Raw genomic sequence first — 13,704 nt, forward strand, 5'->3', positions numbered from 1 at the left:
TCACCTGCCGGGGGCCACACCTGCCGGGGGCCTCACCTGCTGGGGACTTCACCTGCTGGGGGCTGGGGGGCGCCTCACCTGCTGGGGACCTCACCTGCCGGGGACGACACCTGCTGGGGACCTCACCTGCCAGGATGACACCTGCTGGGGACCTCACATGCCGGGGACCACATCTGCCGGGGACATCATCTGCCGGGGACCTCGGCTGCTGGCCCTCACCCACCCAGGCGCTCGCCCTGGGGAAGCGGCCTCGGGTCCCGGCCGCTGGTGCCGGCTGTGGTGGGCGTGCCTGTAGTCACCATTGCTGTTGTTACCGGCCCATGGGGAGGCAGGCTGGCCCTGTTGGGTCCCTTTCCAGGTGGGAAAGCTCCGAGGAAAACTGCCGTGTCCTCCCTCATTCTAGAACTGCGTTCTCGCCCCAGAGTAACTGTGCCCCCCAGGGGACACTCGGCCCTGTCTGGGGACATCCGTGGTTGTCACGCTGGGCGTGGGCTGATGGCTTTGAGTGGGTGGGGCTGGGGATGCTGCTCAGCCCCTCACAATGGGGAATGGTCCAGCCCCCATGTCAGGAGGTGGAAAACTCCAGAAGCCAAGCCCCTCAGGCAGGGCGGGGGGAGCAGGCGCAGAGGGGCCGGCGAGTGGGGCCGGGCTGCCTGGGGGTCAGTGTGGGCAGGGCCGGGAGAGGGGCCCAGGGACAGAGGACGGGCAGGGACCCCCATGAAGGAGGACAATGGGGGAGAGTGTGCACTTCTGCAACGAGCCACAGCTTTGAGGGTGCCCTGTGAGTGTGCAATTCTGAGTGTGAATGATGACTGAGTGTGCAAGCCTGCGGGCCGGGGGCTGCGTGGGACCCCATCTGCAAAGCCCCAAGTGGGTGGCAGCCCTGTGTGTGTGTCTGTGTGAGAGTGTGTGTGTCTGTATGTGTGTGTGAGTGTGTGTGTGGGGGGGTGTGGTGGGCTGGGAAACCCGGGTGGAGGGATCTGTGGGGACAGCTCTGTTTACGTTCCAATTCTCCAGCAGCCGGGCCAGCGTCCTGTGGTTGTGATGTCACATCTAGGGGGGAGACAGGGGGGCCAAGGTCCTGGGAGGCCCGGGAAGGGCACACGCACACACATACACACACACTCACACTCACACACACACACTGAGGCAGCCAAGCTTCAGGGGCCACCGACCTGGTCTCCAAGGCCAGTGTCCCTACTGCGCATCCTGGGCTGAGCGACTTCCCTCTTGGAGGCTCAGGGCCACGGAGGATGGGGAAACTGAGGCCTGCCTTCCGCAGCAGCAGGGGACTCTGACCTCTCTGCCACGCTGGGTGGAGTCAGCCCCGATGGTGGAGGAACTTGCCACCCCAAACCTCAGAGTCAGGGGACTCCGGGGGCGCGGGCGGGGACCCCAGGCAGCCTGTGCTCTGAAGCCACCTTCCATGCAGACCACCCAGGGGCTGGGGCCCTGGAAGTCCCGCCCGTTAGCTGCCTCGAGTGTGTCCAGTTGCAGGCGGGGGCGGGTGGTCCCCGCCCACCCCGGGACAGCTTCTGATGGGGGCGCCCCAGCTCCGGGGGAGGTGGGGATGGGGTCTGGGAGGGACGTGGCCTTTAGAAGCTCAGACGTGGGGGGCACAGCAAAGGCGGGAAGGAGCCCAGGCCGGGTGGCAGGAGGGGAGGGGTCCCCCCCGGGGGCGCAGCGCCCCCCTTCCCGGCCCCTCCCAGACCGTGGGACCCGCCGACCCCTCCCCGCGCCCTGGGAACCCTCCCCCGGCGCCGAGGGGCCTGCCAAGCGTCAAGGTGACACCGCGGAGTCCAAGCAGCGCGCCCGCGCTTTTTCCATCCTCCACGGGGCTCGTCGTAAATTCCCCCGGAGCCCCGGCCAGTGCTTTTATGGCCCAGGACCCAGGTCCCTGGGGACCCGGCTGTGCCCTGGGATCCGGCTAGACGGGGCTGGCGCCCGCCCCACACCCGTCCCTACAGGGAGATGGGCCGCTCGCGTATATTTTTAGCTCGTGAAACAAGATAGTGGCTCCGAGTTCACTCTGGGGGTGCTGACCCGGCGTGAGGGGCCCCTCTGGTGGGCGAGGCCTGGGTCCTCTTGGACCTCAGTCTCTTCATCGGCAGAGCGACTCACTCCACCTTCCCTCCGCAGGAGCACACCTTGCAGGAAGGTGGGCATGGGACACGCCGGGAAGGGACACAGGGCAGGTGGGAGAGACGGTCCCTGCCGACACTGCCCCCATTCACCCCACTTTCCGTGCTGTCCCCCGGAAACGAGACCCTCTGCAGCTACTCTCCTTTACCCCCAAAGTAAATGGGATGCTCCCGCCATCCTGCAGGTGGTCCCCGCACCTGTGCCCCTTTTCCGGGTGGAGATGGCGCCACCAACCCCCCAATAGGCAGGGACCACCGTACCCCCAACCTCCCACTGCCGGGAGCGCGGAATCACCACGCGGTCTCGATTTTCCACCACTTTATCTCGGCACGGTTATCGCGAGAGTCCCGAGGCCCCGAGGGCATCTCCTGCGCATGGGCAGTCTGTCGCGGGCCGGCCGGCCGGGCGCGCCGTCGGGGCGGGGGGGCGTGGCCGCCGGCGGGCCGGGCCGGGTGAGGTAGGGTCACACGCAGGCGCACTCGCGCGCCGACAGCTCGCGCACCGTGTGGTAGCGGCTGTGCACGTCCAGGAAGGACACCTCGTCCTCGTAGGCCGTCGGGCGGCAGCAGGGCTGCGCGCGCACCCGCTCCCGCCGCACGCGCCGCCGCTGGCGCAGGCGCCGCAGGCCCAGGTCGTAGACGCGCGCGGCCGCCTCGCACGCGCCTGCGCAGTAGCGGAACAGCACCGTCTCGTCCGACGCGTAGCCCAGGCCCAGCTCGCTCACGCGCACCTCGAGCTCGCGCAGCCCGCACGGCCGTGTGCCTGACCGCGCACGCGCGCGCCGCCGCCGGGGCCCCGCCCGACGGCGCGGACCTGGGGGCCGCCCGGCCCAGGGCGTCAGCTCGCGCAGCTCCACGGCGTCCGGGGCGCCCTGCAGCAGGGCACGGTCTGCGAGGGGAGGGAGAGAAGGGGGGTCAGTGCTCCGCTCGCTCCCAGCTTCCCGTCCAGGCCCCACCCTCTCGTGCACGTCCAGACCCCGCGCTGGGCCCCCAGGGCTACCAGCACCCCCTCTCTGGACCCTGCCCCCGGGTTGGGCTGCTCAGAAGCTGGCTTACCCTTTGTGGGTGCCCTGGACCACTTTCCAGCCTGCCCCACCTTGGCCTGAGCTGACCCGGGTGTCTCCCTCCCTCTGAGCACCTCCCCCAACCCTCTGAGCCCCCATTCCTAGGCTGGGCTGCCCTAGGGCACTGGCACGCCCTCTCTGAACAGTGTCGGGGGGGCTGCTTCCCACACCCCAACCCGTCCCCCTTTAGCTAAGCTGTCCCGGGTCTCTAGCTCACTCTCTGGGGTCCCCACCCAAAGACCCCACATCTTCTCTGAGTCGCTGGGCTGTTCACATCCCGCCCCCCGCCCCCAACTCGGTCCCTGCTGCTCCACCGGCAAGCGGGACTCAGTTTCCCCAGCCACAAAACCCAATAGGAGTGCTGGGGCTTCTCAAGACACACAGAGGAGCAGCAGGCACTGAGGCCTGTGTTGGGGGACCACCCCCACCCTGCCCCCGAGCCCCGCAGGGGGTGGCAGCTGCTGTTGTGAGGGCCACCTCCATGTTACAGGTGGGCAAAGAGGGCCCCCAGAAGGTCGAGTGTGGCCCGCGTCCAGGCCTCTTCTCCCACGGTGGCCGCGGATGCCCCGAGTCCCAGATTCCCAGGCCCCGCAGCCTAAATTTATTTCCCAAGCGGCTGGCCCGGCCCCAGTTCTCCGCCGCCCCAGGAGAGGCGAGCAGGGGCGGGACAGACAGCAGGCAGCGCTGACAGCGAACCGCGGGCAGGGGGCTCCCGGCCCCCCAGCAGGTGGCAGTCACTTGTGGCCGAGAGGAAATCCTGAGTTCAGCGCCCCCCTGCCCCCAAGGCTGGCGCACCTGGCTGTCAAAAGACTCTGCTTGCTGGGAGGCCCCGCTGGGAGGGGCCGTCTGTCGCCCTGAGGGGTGTCTATTCCCACGGGGGGGGGGGGGGGTGGCGTCTCAGAAAGCAGACAAACCCCGGTTCTGAGCCCCGCCCCTCTGCCCCTCTCAGCCCTGCACGACTTCAGGCCGGTGATGATCCCGCTCCGTGCCTCGGTTTCCCTGTCTGCTCCTGAGGCTTGCCGAGCCCCCCGCTTTGGCTGAGGCTGGGAAACCGGAAAGGGTGGGGAGAGGGGCGACTGAACAGCATGTGGCGACTCCTCGATGCCCAGGGGCAGGACTAGGGTGGCCGGCAGCGTCTGCTCGGGTGGGTCAGGTTGGAGCCTGGCTCCCTTCTGGTGCCCGCCGTTCCCCGATTCCGCGTGCCCACCCGAAAGGTGCGTTTCTAGGGGGTGTGTTGGCGGATAAAATACAGATGGCTGGTGAAATCTGAATTTCAGATCAACAGCGAACGGTCCTTCGGTCTATCTGTGTCTGCCTCCTTCGCTCAGGGTCTGGAACACACAGATGAGACCCGCCCGCCGCCCCCCGCCCCCCAGCCTGAAATTCCACCGTCACCCGGGGCCCGGAACACGGTGACTTTTGGGGATCAGCAGCCACTCCCTTCTCCAGAAGGGCTGGGCCCCGGGCACAGGATGCAGGGCAGGCAGGCACCTGCCCGTGGGCCCCGGCGCTTGACATTCCACCCCTGGGGCTTTGTCAGCCCCCCAGGTCCTGGAGCGCTCGCTTTGGGGGAGCCCCACCCGGGTCTCTGGGACCCAGTGTCCTGGGAAGGGCTTTGCCGGAAGCGGAGCCCGCGCCGGAGGCCACCCTTGTCCATTGTGAAGACAAGAAAGAAGGATTGTGTGGGCCGACAGGAAGGGCGCGGGCGTGCACGCAGGCGTGCACACAGCGTGCACGGAGCCCCCACCCGCGGGCGCCATGCACGTGCCCCGCCCGCACCTAGACCCCAGCGGAGGGTACGTGCGCGCGCACACGCATGAGGTGGGGGGGCGCGCACTGCCCTGGCCTCCGGGAAGCAGCAGAGGGCGGGCACCAGGGGCGAGTGGGGAGTTGGGCTCGGGCGGCCACGCCCCCTCGGGTGGGCATTTCCACTTTCTCGCCTCCCTGCCTTTTCCCGCGTCCGTCTGTCCCTCCCTTGTCCCCGTTGGTCTCTGCGCCTCGCTATCTCTGCACCTTTCCCCATTTCTAGGGCTCTCCCTCTCCTCTTGGTCCCTGTCCCAGGGGCCCAGGTCACCAGGTCCGGCCTCCCTTTTCCCCCCACCCCGCGCTGCGCTGCGAGGCCTCCTGGGCCGGACGCCCAGGTCTAATCCCCATCTGGCCCCCCTGGTCCCTCAGGGCCAGAGCCTAATTCCTCGTGACAGCTGAGCCGAGAGACCCCAGGTCCCCAGCAGCCATCCCGTGTCTCCCCCCCTCCCCCCCGCCACCCCTGCCAGGCTGTGAGGGGATTTGCACCCTCCCTGCCCCGCATCTAAAGACGCCTCTGGGTCCCCGCTCCAGGGAGCGCAAGGCCGCCATGACGGTGGCCCCGAAGCTGGGGGTGTCCCGCCCCAGAGAAGGGGGAGCGCTTACACTGGGCCAGGCGCGCGATGCGGGCGTCCAGGGTGCGCGGCGGCCGGCGCAGCGGGGCGAGCGCGGGGCCCAGGTGGCGGCTGAGCAGCAGGCCGTCGCGACACAGCCAGACGGAGAGCACGGAGCTGCAGAGCATCGAGGCCAAGGCCGCCGCCTTCCAGCGCTGCATCCTCGGCCTGCGGGCGCGCGGTGGTCAGCCACACGGCCTCCGTCTGTGCGTCAGGCAAGCAACGGGCATGGGGCGCCGGGCCAGGCACGGGGGGGGGGGGCACAGGGGCCCCCCGATTTTGAACCGCTCCTGCTTAATGATCAATAATAACGTAGAAATGATTCATCGAGGAACCACGGAACAAGGTTGTTAGAAACGCTGCCAAGGAGGGGGTGGGCGCCGTGCCAGGGGGAACTGGGAAACCACCCCGCTCTGGGGGTCCCACAGTGCTTTCCTGAGGTTGCAGGGGAGCCCAGACTCGAACAAAGGTAGGAGTGGGCCAGGCAGAAGAGAAGGGCATCTCAGGCACGGGGGAACAGCCAGTGCAAAGGTCCTGAGGCCCGACCAAGCTTGGCCAACGCAGCCAAGAGGCTGGGGTGGCTGCAGCCGGGTGATCCTGGGGGAAGAGTGGAGGGAGGTGAGGGCGTCCCAGCAGGGGGCACTGTGGGACAAGGTGGCAGGAGAGGCTGCTGAGAGTCGTCTGGAGGCAGGAACTGGGCTGGAGACTTTGTTCTCTGCATGTGGATGGACTGACTTCCGGCTCCTCCCTGAGCCGGGGTTTCCCCTCCAGACAGACAGACAGATTCCCAGATGGGGCGCAGGATGGATCAAAGCTGCGCTCGACCCCCCCCTCCAGCCTTGGCACAAGCCCGTCCTTCCAGAACACTCTCTCCTCCTCTCCCTCCCCTCTCCCATTCCCCGTTCAGTCTCTGCTTGGAGGGCGCCTCCACCAGGAAGCCCTCCCTGGCTCGCCCGCCTCCACCCCTCGCCAGGCCCGCACAAAGCCCTGAGCATCGTCCCTCACTGGGACACCGACGACTCGGGGCTGCGACTGCCTGGCAGAGTGGTGCTCCGTGCACACAGTAGGTGTGCAATAACCTCCCCCTCCCCCTCGTGGGAGCAGCTCCCTGCCCCGCCGGGCGGCCCCAGCCCGCGTTTACATTCCCCCGCGCGCGGGGCCTGGCGGCCGGCCCGGTGTAAACATTTGCACGGGGCCCGAAGGGAGGCCCGGCTGCACCGGGCAGGGCTGGGGAGGCCCGGGGGGCCGGGGGTGCCTGGGGGACTGGGGGTGCCCAGGGGGCTGGGGAGCCAGGGGGGGGGGGGCGGGGGGGGGGGGGCCGGGGGGCCCGGGGGGGGGGGGGGGGGGCTCCGGGTTGCTAGGGGTGCAGAGGGCCCGGGGGTGCCGGAGGTGCAGGGGGCCGGGTGCCCCACGCGCCCACCCCGGGCCGTGCACGCTGCTCGCGGCCGGGAGGAGCCGTGATTTGCATTCATTTGCATTCATTTGCGTGCGCCCAGTCTTGGGCGGACCCTCAGTCGTGGCCGGAAGCGCCAGTCCCTGCCCGTCCCCGCCGGGTGGAGGCGTCCGCAGGACCTGAGCCCACGGGACAGTAAGTCACAGGGGACAATTATGAAGTGCCTGCTGTGTACCAGGCCCGGGGCTGAGTCCACAGACAGGCACTCTGATGTCCACTTTCCAACTGGGGAAACTGAGGCACAAAACAGCTAGGGAGGGACGTGTCCAAGCTGCTCAGCTAGAAAAGGACGTGGGGTTCCAACCCGGCTTCTTTGACAGACACACACCTCAGGGCTGGGCTGGGCTTGGGAGCCCGGGCTGGGGCGTCACCCCAACGGCTTGCCGCTGCCCCTCGTACTCGGAGGGCCAGTTTTATGCTGGGGGTGGTGGAGAATGCTGTTCCCCACACGGGGACGTGCAAAGGCCCTGGGGCAGGACCGGCCTTTGGGTTGGAGGAACAGCGAGGAGGCCTGTGTGGCGGGAACAGAGGGAGCCAGGGGGAGAGAGGGAGGAGGGAGGGCAGGGAGGGGGGTCGTTCGGGGCCTGGGGGGCCGCGGGGACAATATTTCATTCCGTCAGGTGCAGAAACCCGCCCCCTTTATTCTCAAGAAGCACTGAGTTTATGCCGATCCCGTTGTACAAACAACGCATAGAAAGTCATTTCAGCCTCTGGGCCCCCAGCACCCTCCTGCCCTCACACCCAAGGCTTGGAGCAGGGTGCCTCAGTTTCCCCGGCCGGCTGGCACAGAGCTCCCGCACGGCGCCAAGCCCTGGGCCTCAGTGTCTGCTGAGGGCTCCACAGGGGGCTGGGACCCCACCCGGGGTGGCCTGGCCGGGGCCCCTGGTGGCCTTGGGGCGGCAGACCCCCCGGGGCTCCGAGGGGGCGGGAAGCGGCGGCTGGAGGGCTGGCGGCGGCTGATAAGGCGCCAACAATGGGCCTCTGTGCCTCACCCGCCTGGTTTGTCCCCGCGGGCCTGGCGGGAGGGGGCGGGTGTGCACGGGCGTGCGCTGGTGTCACGGAGGCCCCTAGACCGGGGGCTCGCACAGCACGCTCATGTGCCCTCGCTCTCACCCACGGCCACTCGCACGCACACACTCGGACACGAGCCCACGCACAGATTTGCACGCATTCTCGCTCACAGGCTCTGACACCCTCCCTCTCCCACATGCACACTCACACTGTCCCATTTACACACTCAGGGCTGTCACACAATGCAGACGTGATGACACGTGCACACTCCTATTTTCACACTCACAAGCACACACAGGGATTTCTCACACACTTATCACACTTACTGGGACAGTGTCACACTCGCACACTGGCGTGTTTTCACACAGACACACTCACATTGGGCATTTTCACACTCAACATTTGCACACATGATGTGACCACGACCACACACTAGTGTGTTTTCGCCCTTGCACACACTCACAGGGTGGTCTTCCCCCACTCACACGTGACGGGCCGGCCTCCCTCTCACACGCACCTGGGAGCTCGCACACTCACACCCACTCAGGCCTCCCACACTCCAGCATTTTCACACTCTCACAGACACGCTGTCTCGCACACCGACAGTGAGTGGGTACCGACACACACACACATGCCCGTGTGCACACGCAGCCTCGGAGCCCTCCCAGGAGCACGTGGACTGTGTGCACAGGGGTGTCTCCGTGTCCCGGGGGGGAGCTTGGCCTGCCGCATGCGTGTCCCCACCACACGCTCGCACACACGGGGCACACACGGAACACGCCAGTGCCGTGGGGCCCTCGGCCGCAGAGATTCCCGGGGAACAGTGTGTGGCACAGACACGGCGGCTGCAAGACGCAGAATCTGCAGGGGAACCGCCCCACGCTTCTAGCTAGAAGCCATGAATCCCCAGGGCTGGGGCGGGGAGGAGGGGAAACTGAGGCCCAGAGTGGGGCGATGAGTCGCCCAAAGTCACACAGCTGGTCTCCTCCAAGGATCAGACGGCCAGGGCGAAGGCGTGTGGATGTTCTAGCAGCTTCTTTGGTGGGGCCAGGAAACACTGCTGATTATCCTGGTGCCCAGGCAACACCCCTGAGCTCCGCCTTTCCACAGAGCCTCCCGGGGACACTCATCAGGCGCACCTATTCCCCGGCCTCTGAACTGCTGAGCTCCTGGCCTCACGCTCGTTCCCCGGGACAGGAAGGACGAGAGGGGAGCCCTGCCTCCATGCGCTCATCTCTCTAGTCTGGGTGAGGCCTGACATCAGGGCCTTTCCCCATTAGGCAAACTCCTATTCATCCTTCAAAACCCCAGCTCCTACAGCCCCTTCTCCAGGAAGCCTTCCTTGCTCCCCATCTCGGCCCCCCAGCTGCCGTGGGGCCCCCCTTCTTGCTCAGCCCTGCCGGCACGGTTTCTGTGCCCATGTCTGTCTTTGCTGGACTGGCGCGTTCTGGAGGGACAGCCTGGCCCCAGTTGTGTCAAGGGCAGGCTTCGATAATTCTGCTCCCAGAGGCCTGAGCCAGCTGCAGCGCCCTTTCCAAGCTTCTGCCTGGCGGCGCCTCCTTCTCCCTCCTCTCCGTGTCCCTCCCGGACCGTCGCCAGTCCTCCCCTAAGTCGGTGTCCCCATCTTCCAAAAGCGCCCTAAGGAGGCCACCCAGCAGTGTGGGGACGTCGGGTGGACCCAGAGGTGAGGCGTGTGGGGCTGTCATCATGCTTCCAGGCTCAGCGAGCCGGGACTGGCAGGGGGGCCTGTTCTTAGGGAAGCCTGCTCCTCTCCGTTCCCCTAGACGGCCCCTCTGGGGGGCAGTCCCCAGGGTCCTGCAGATGGGGAAACTGAGGCCCCAGGAGGGGCAGGACTTGAGGCCTCTCTCAAGGCCAGACTCAGTGGTTCCTTGAAATGAGAAGCAAATTCCGCAGCTGCAAAAATGTGCCCCTCCTTCGGGGGCCCCAGGGCCCGGCCCCACCCCAGGGCAGGGACTCGGAGGCCGGGGCAGCCGTGCGCCGCGACACACATCTGGGGGTAAACGAGGAACATCTGGCCAGCACAGCTGGTTCTGATGCCACGTCTGCGGCGGCCGGGGCCAGCCCCTGGGGCGGCCTCATGGGGGCGGCAGTCACAGACACCCCCTGCCGACCCTTCCAGGCCTGGCCAGACGTGGGGGCCCCCAACCGGAGGCTGCGTGCTCCCCAACTGCTAGAACCATCGCTGGCTCCCCACGACTCGGAGGATCCTAACAACAGTGAGCAACGCTACTGGGGCCGTCGGAAGCTCTTTACGCACAGTAACTCCTAGCAACACATGGGCTATTTTATCCCCATTTCGTAGATGGGAAAACTGAGGTCCAGAGATGTGAAGTGACTTGCTCAGGGTCAAACAGAACTTAAGTGGCCAAGCTGGGATTTGAACACTGGTGATCAGGCAAACTCCTATTCATCCCTCAACGCCCCAGCCCCAATGCCCTCTCCTCCACATTCTTAACCACTGTACCATATGGCCTTTCTAACAACATTGTTGTGACAACATTAACACCAGGCAACACTGGCTGTTCCACTTATTTAGTGCCACGCACTGTGCTAAGTGCTTACCACGTTTAATTCTCCCCACAGTCCCTGGAAAAGATGTTGTTAGTATTATCAGCCCCGTTTTCCACATGGGGAAACTGAGGCTTGGACAGGTACAGTGACTTGCTCAAGGTCACCCAAAAAATAAGTGGCCGAGCTGGGGTTTGAGGCTGGGTCTGACTCCCAATTTGTTCTCTTGATGCCTCCACAACCCCTGGGACCTGGGTAACAAGGGCAGTGCTGAGGGGGAGGGAAGAAGCGGGGAGGGAATGACAGGCTCTGCTGTTTGGGAGAAAAGTAGGGCTCAGGTCCAGAGAAGTCTGGTGGGCCCTCCATATTCGCGGATTCTGCATCCGCGGATTCAGCCAACCGCGGATGGAAAAGCCTGTGACGGGTGCGTCTGTGCCGAACAGGGACAGACTTTTTTCTTGTCCTTATTCCCCAAACAATACCGACTAACAACTGTTTACACAGCGTTTCCATTATCTTCGGTATCAGTAGTCATCTAGAGATGATTCAAAGTCTACGTGGATGTGCCCAGGTTGTACGCAAATACATCGCCATTTCTAGAAGGGCCTCCAGCACCCGCGAGTTCCGGATTCGCGGGGCTCCAGGAACCAATCCCTCGCGGATACCCGGGAACCCCCGACCATAAGAGGTTTCCTCAAAGCCACACAGCAGAGCAGGACGAAATAAAGGGCCCCCGTGGCAGAAAGCCCCGAGACATTCGCTCAACAGTGATTGAGAGCCTACTGTGTGCCCGGCAAGGCAGGGAACTCAGAATGACCCGCCCTCTGCGGCTGTCCCTAAAATTCCCACCGTGACCCCAGCAGACCGGCCTGGGCCGCCAGCAGGCATCGCGGTGGGCAGGAGGGGCTCGCGGGCTGTGATGACAGGATCAGCCTAATGAGGCCTGGCACGCGGAGCAGCTGGCGCAGGGCCGGCGGGTGGCACATGGGTCCCCCAGGAACGGCCAGGAGGATGCCACTCAAAGCCAGCCCGCTGACACAGAGGGAAACCGAGGCACAGACCCCTAACACTGGGAACCGGGGCACCCAAGTCACCTCTGCCATCTCCCCGAGTTCGAATCCTGCCTCGGGTCCCAACACTCTGAGCTGTTCAGGCATGAATGGGCCTCAGTTTCCCCAACTAGGAAGCAAGATCCACCTGCTGCAAGCAGGGGCCCCCCCCGGGTCTAATTTCTTCCAGAACTGGCCCAAAGCCTGATTTCACCCGGATGGGAAGAGAGCCTTCTGGAAACTCCTGAGCACCCTTGCCAACCTTTCTGAACAGCCTCTCCCTCACACACTTGCCCGGGCACCCTGGATTTTCCAAAACCACCCCTGCTCTTTCCAGCCTCAAGATCTTCGCATGTGCAGTTCCCACCACCTGGAATGGGCTTGTTCTTTTTCCACTTTGAAAACTCCTACACATCCTTCACAGCCCCAGCTCCAATGCCCCTCCTTGGGGAAAGTCTCTCCTGACGCTCCTACCCTGAGGCACAGCCTCCACACCCCACTCTGGGCTCCACCCTGGATCTAAGTCTGCCTTCCTTGAAGGACAGGGCCCAGGAGCCCTGACACCAAACAGTGGGCCACACCATTGCCGTCCCGCAAACACTTGTGGCCCATTTCTTGACCGCGTCCTTGCGCCCGGCTGCAAACTGTGGGGTTCCCTCTCGCGCCCCAGCCTCTTGGGAGCCATATCGTCTCCTCGATCCCTGAAAACTGAGGGACGAGGGCTGATGGGGGTTGCGAGACACTGTGCCAGCAGCAGGGGACGTTGGCTTTGTGCTCTGCACCCACACAGCCAGCTCTCTGCAGCTCGCTCAGAGGGGGCTGTGCACCCAGGACGGCTTGGGGACCCCGAGCCCAGGAGTCCTGGGAGGTGGCCCGAAGGTCCCCAAGGCCGGGAATGGAGGGGGGCGGGGAAGCTGGCAGAGCTGGGAGCCTCCCCTGGGTTGACATCCGCCCAGACCAGTCACGCCCCGGTGGGGCTTCCTCAGCCCCGGGCGCTTGCAGACAGACAAAGAGTGTCATGGAGCAGAGAAGGAGGGACGGTGGCCAGGGACGGGGCAGGGTGGGCGGGCAGGAGGGACGAAAGTCAGGGGTCCCGCCTCTGCACCCCCTCCCAGGCCCCTGGCCTTGCTCCCAGATCCGGGCTGGGGACCCAGCCTGGCAGGTGACCACGGGCCGGCTGAGCTGGCCCGGTGGCCCCACGTATACGCTGATGCTCCTGGGAGGGGACAGCGGTGACATCAGCCCCTGGGAGAGGCCACTTCTCTCTCCAGTGCCACCCCCCGTCTGCCCTGCGTCTGCAGCCCCCCTCACCCCCAAACCGCGCCGCTGGGCAGAATCGCGAGAGCCTCCAGCCCAAGAGATGCCTTTTCCAAAAATCAAAAGAAGGCGGGCGCAGAACCTTGCAAATCTGGACTTTGCCCTTAAGGGACGCCCCCCCCCCCCTCCCGCCCCCAAAAAAGGGTTTCGCGCCCTCTTGTGGTGAACAGGCGGCTCCGGGCGCCGAGCGAGCCGGGCCCTCACCGGAGGACACCGTGTCCCCGGCGGCGGCGGCGCGCAGAGAGCGCGGCTGGAACGCGCCACTGACAGATGTTTACTTCTGCGCGCAGCTGGGCCGCGACGGCAGCCCCCCGCGCGGGGCTGCGGGACCCGGAAGCCCCCCACGGCCCTTCGGGGACCACGAGGCAGAGGGGTGTCTGGGTCTCGCCCTCCTGGAGGCTGCAGAGGGGATCCCGGTTGCCCCCCCTCCCCGCGCTTCCAGCCCTCCGAGGACGCACACACCGGGGTCCAGGGGGGCACAGGCGCGCCCGCCCCGTCGGACAGGGACCCTCCCCCCATCGTCGGATCCTTGCAGAGGCGCTTCGGATCCCCCACCCCGCCCCCGTCGCCCCGCTACGCGCGGACCTGTCGCCCCCTTGACCCCACCATCCTACACACGCCAGTTCAGGCTCCGGGAGGGAAGCTGCTGGTCCACTCGGAGTCCCCGGGAGCCCCCCCAAGCCCGCGTCCCCGGGGCCGGTCCTCCCCGCGCCCGTCCTCGCT

The 13,704-nt window shown here is 66.0% G+C and overlaps 1 protein-coding gene across 1 annotated transcript; it reads right to left on the minus strand.

Annotated features, from left to right (window-relative positions):
* Positions 1-2,452: 2,452 nt before the first annotated feature.
* On the minus strand, positions 2,453-6,569 carry NRTN (neurturin). The gene is made up of 2 exons (XM_046637593.1): positions 5,615-6,569; positions 2,453-3,030 (listed from the first exon to the last, which is right to left on the minus strand). Exons 1-2 carry the CDS (start codon positions 5,781-5,783, stop codon positions 2,606-2,608), a joined length of 594 nt encoding a protein of 197 aa, XP_046493549.1. The 5' UTR covers positions 5,784-6,569; the 3' UTR covers positions 2,453-2,605.
* Positions 6,570-13,704: the final 7,135 nt, after the last annotated feature.

Source organism: Equus quagga, chromosome 14, assembly GCF_021613505.1.
Source record: "Equus quagga isolate Etosha38 chromosome 14, UCLA_HA_Equagga_1.0, whole genome shotgun sequence".
Classification (NCBI taxonomy): domain Eukaryota; kingdom Metazoa; phylum Chordata; class Mammalia; order Perissodactyla; family Equidae; genus Equus; species Equus quagga.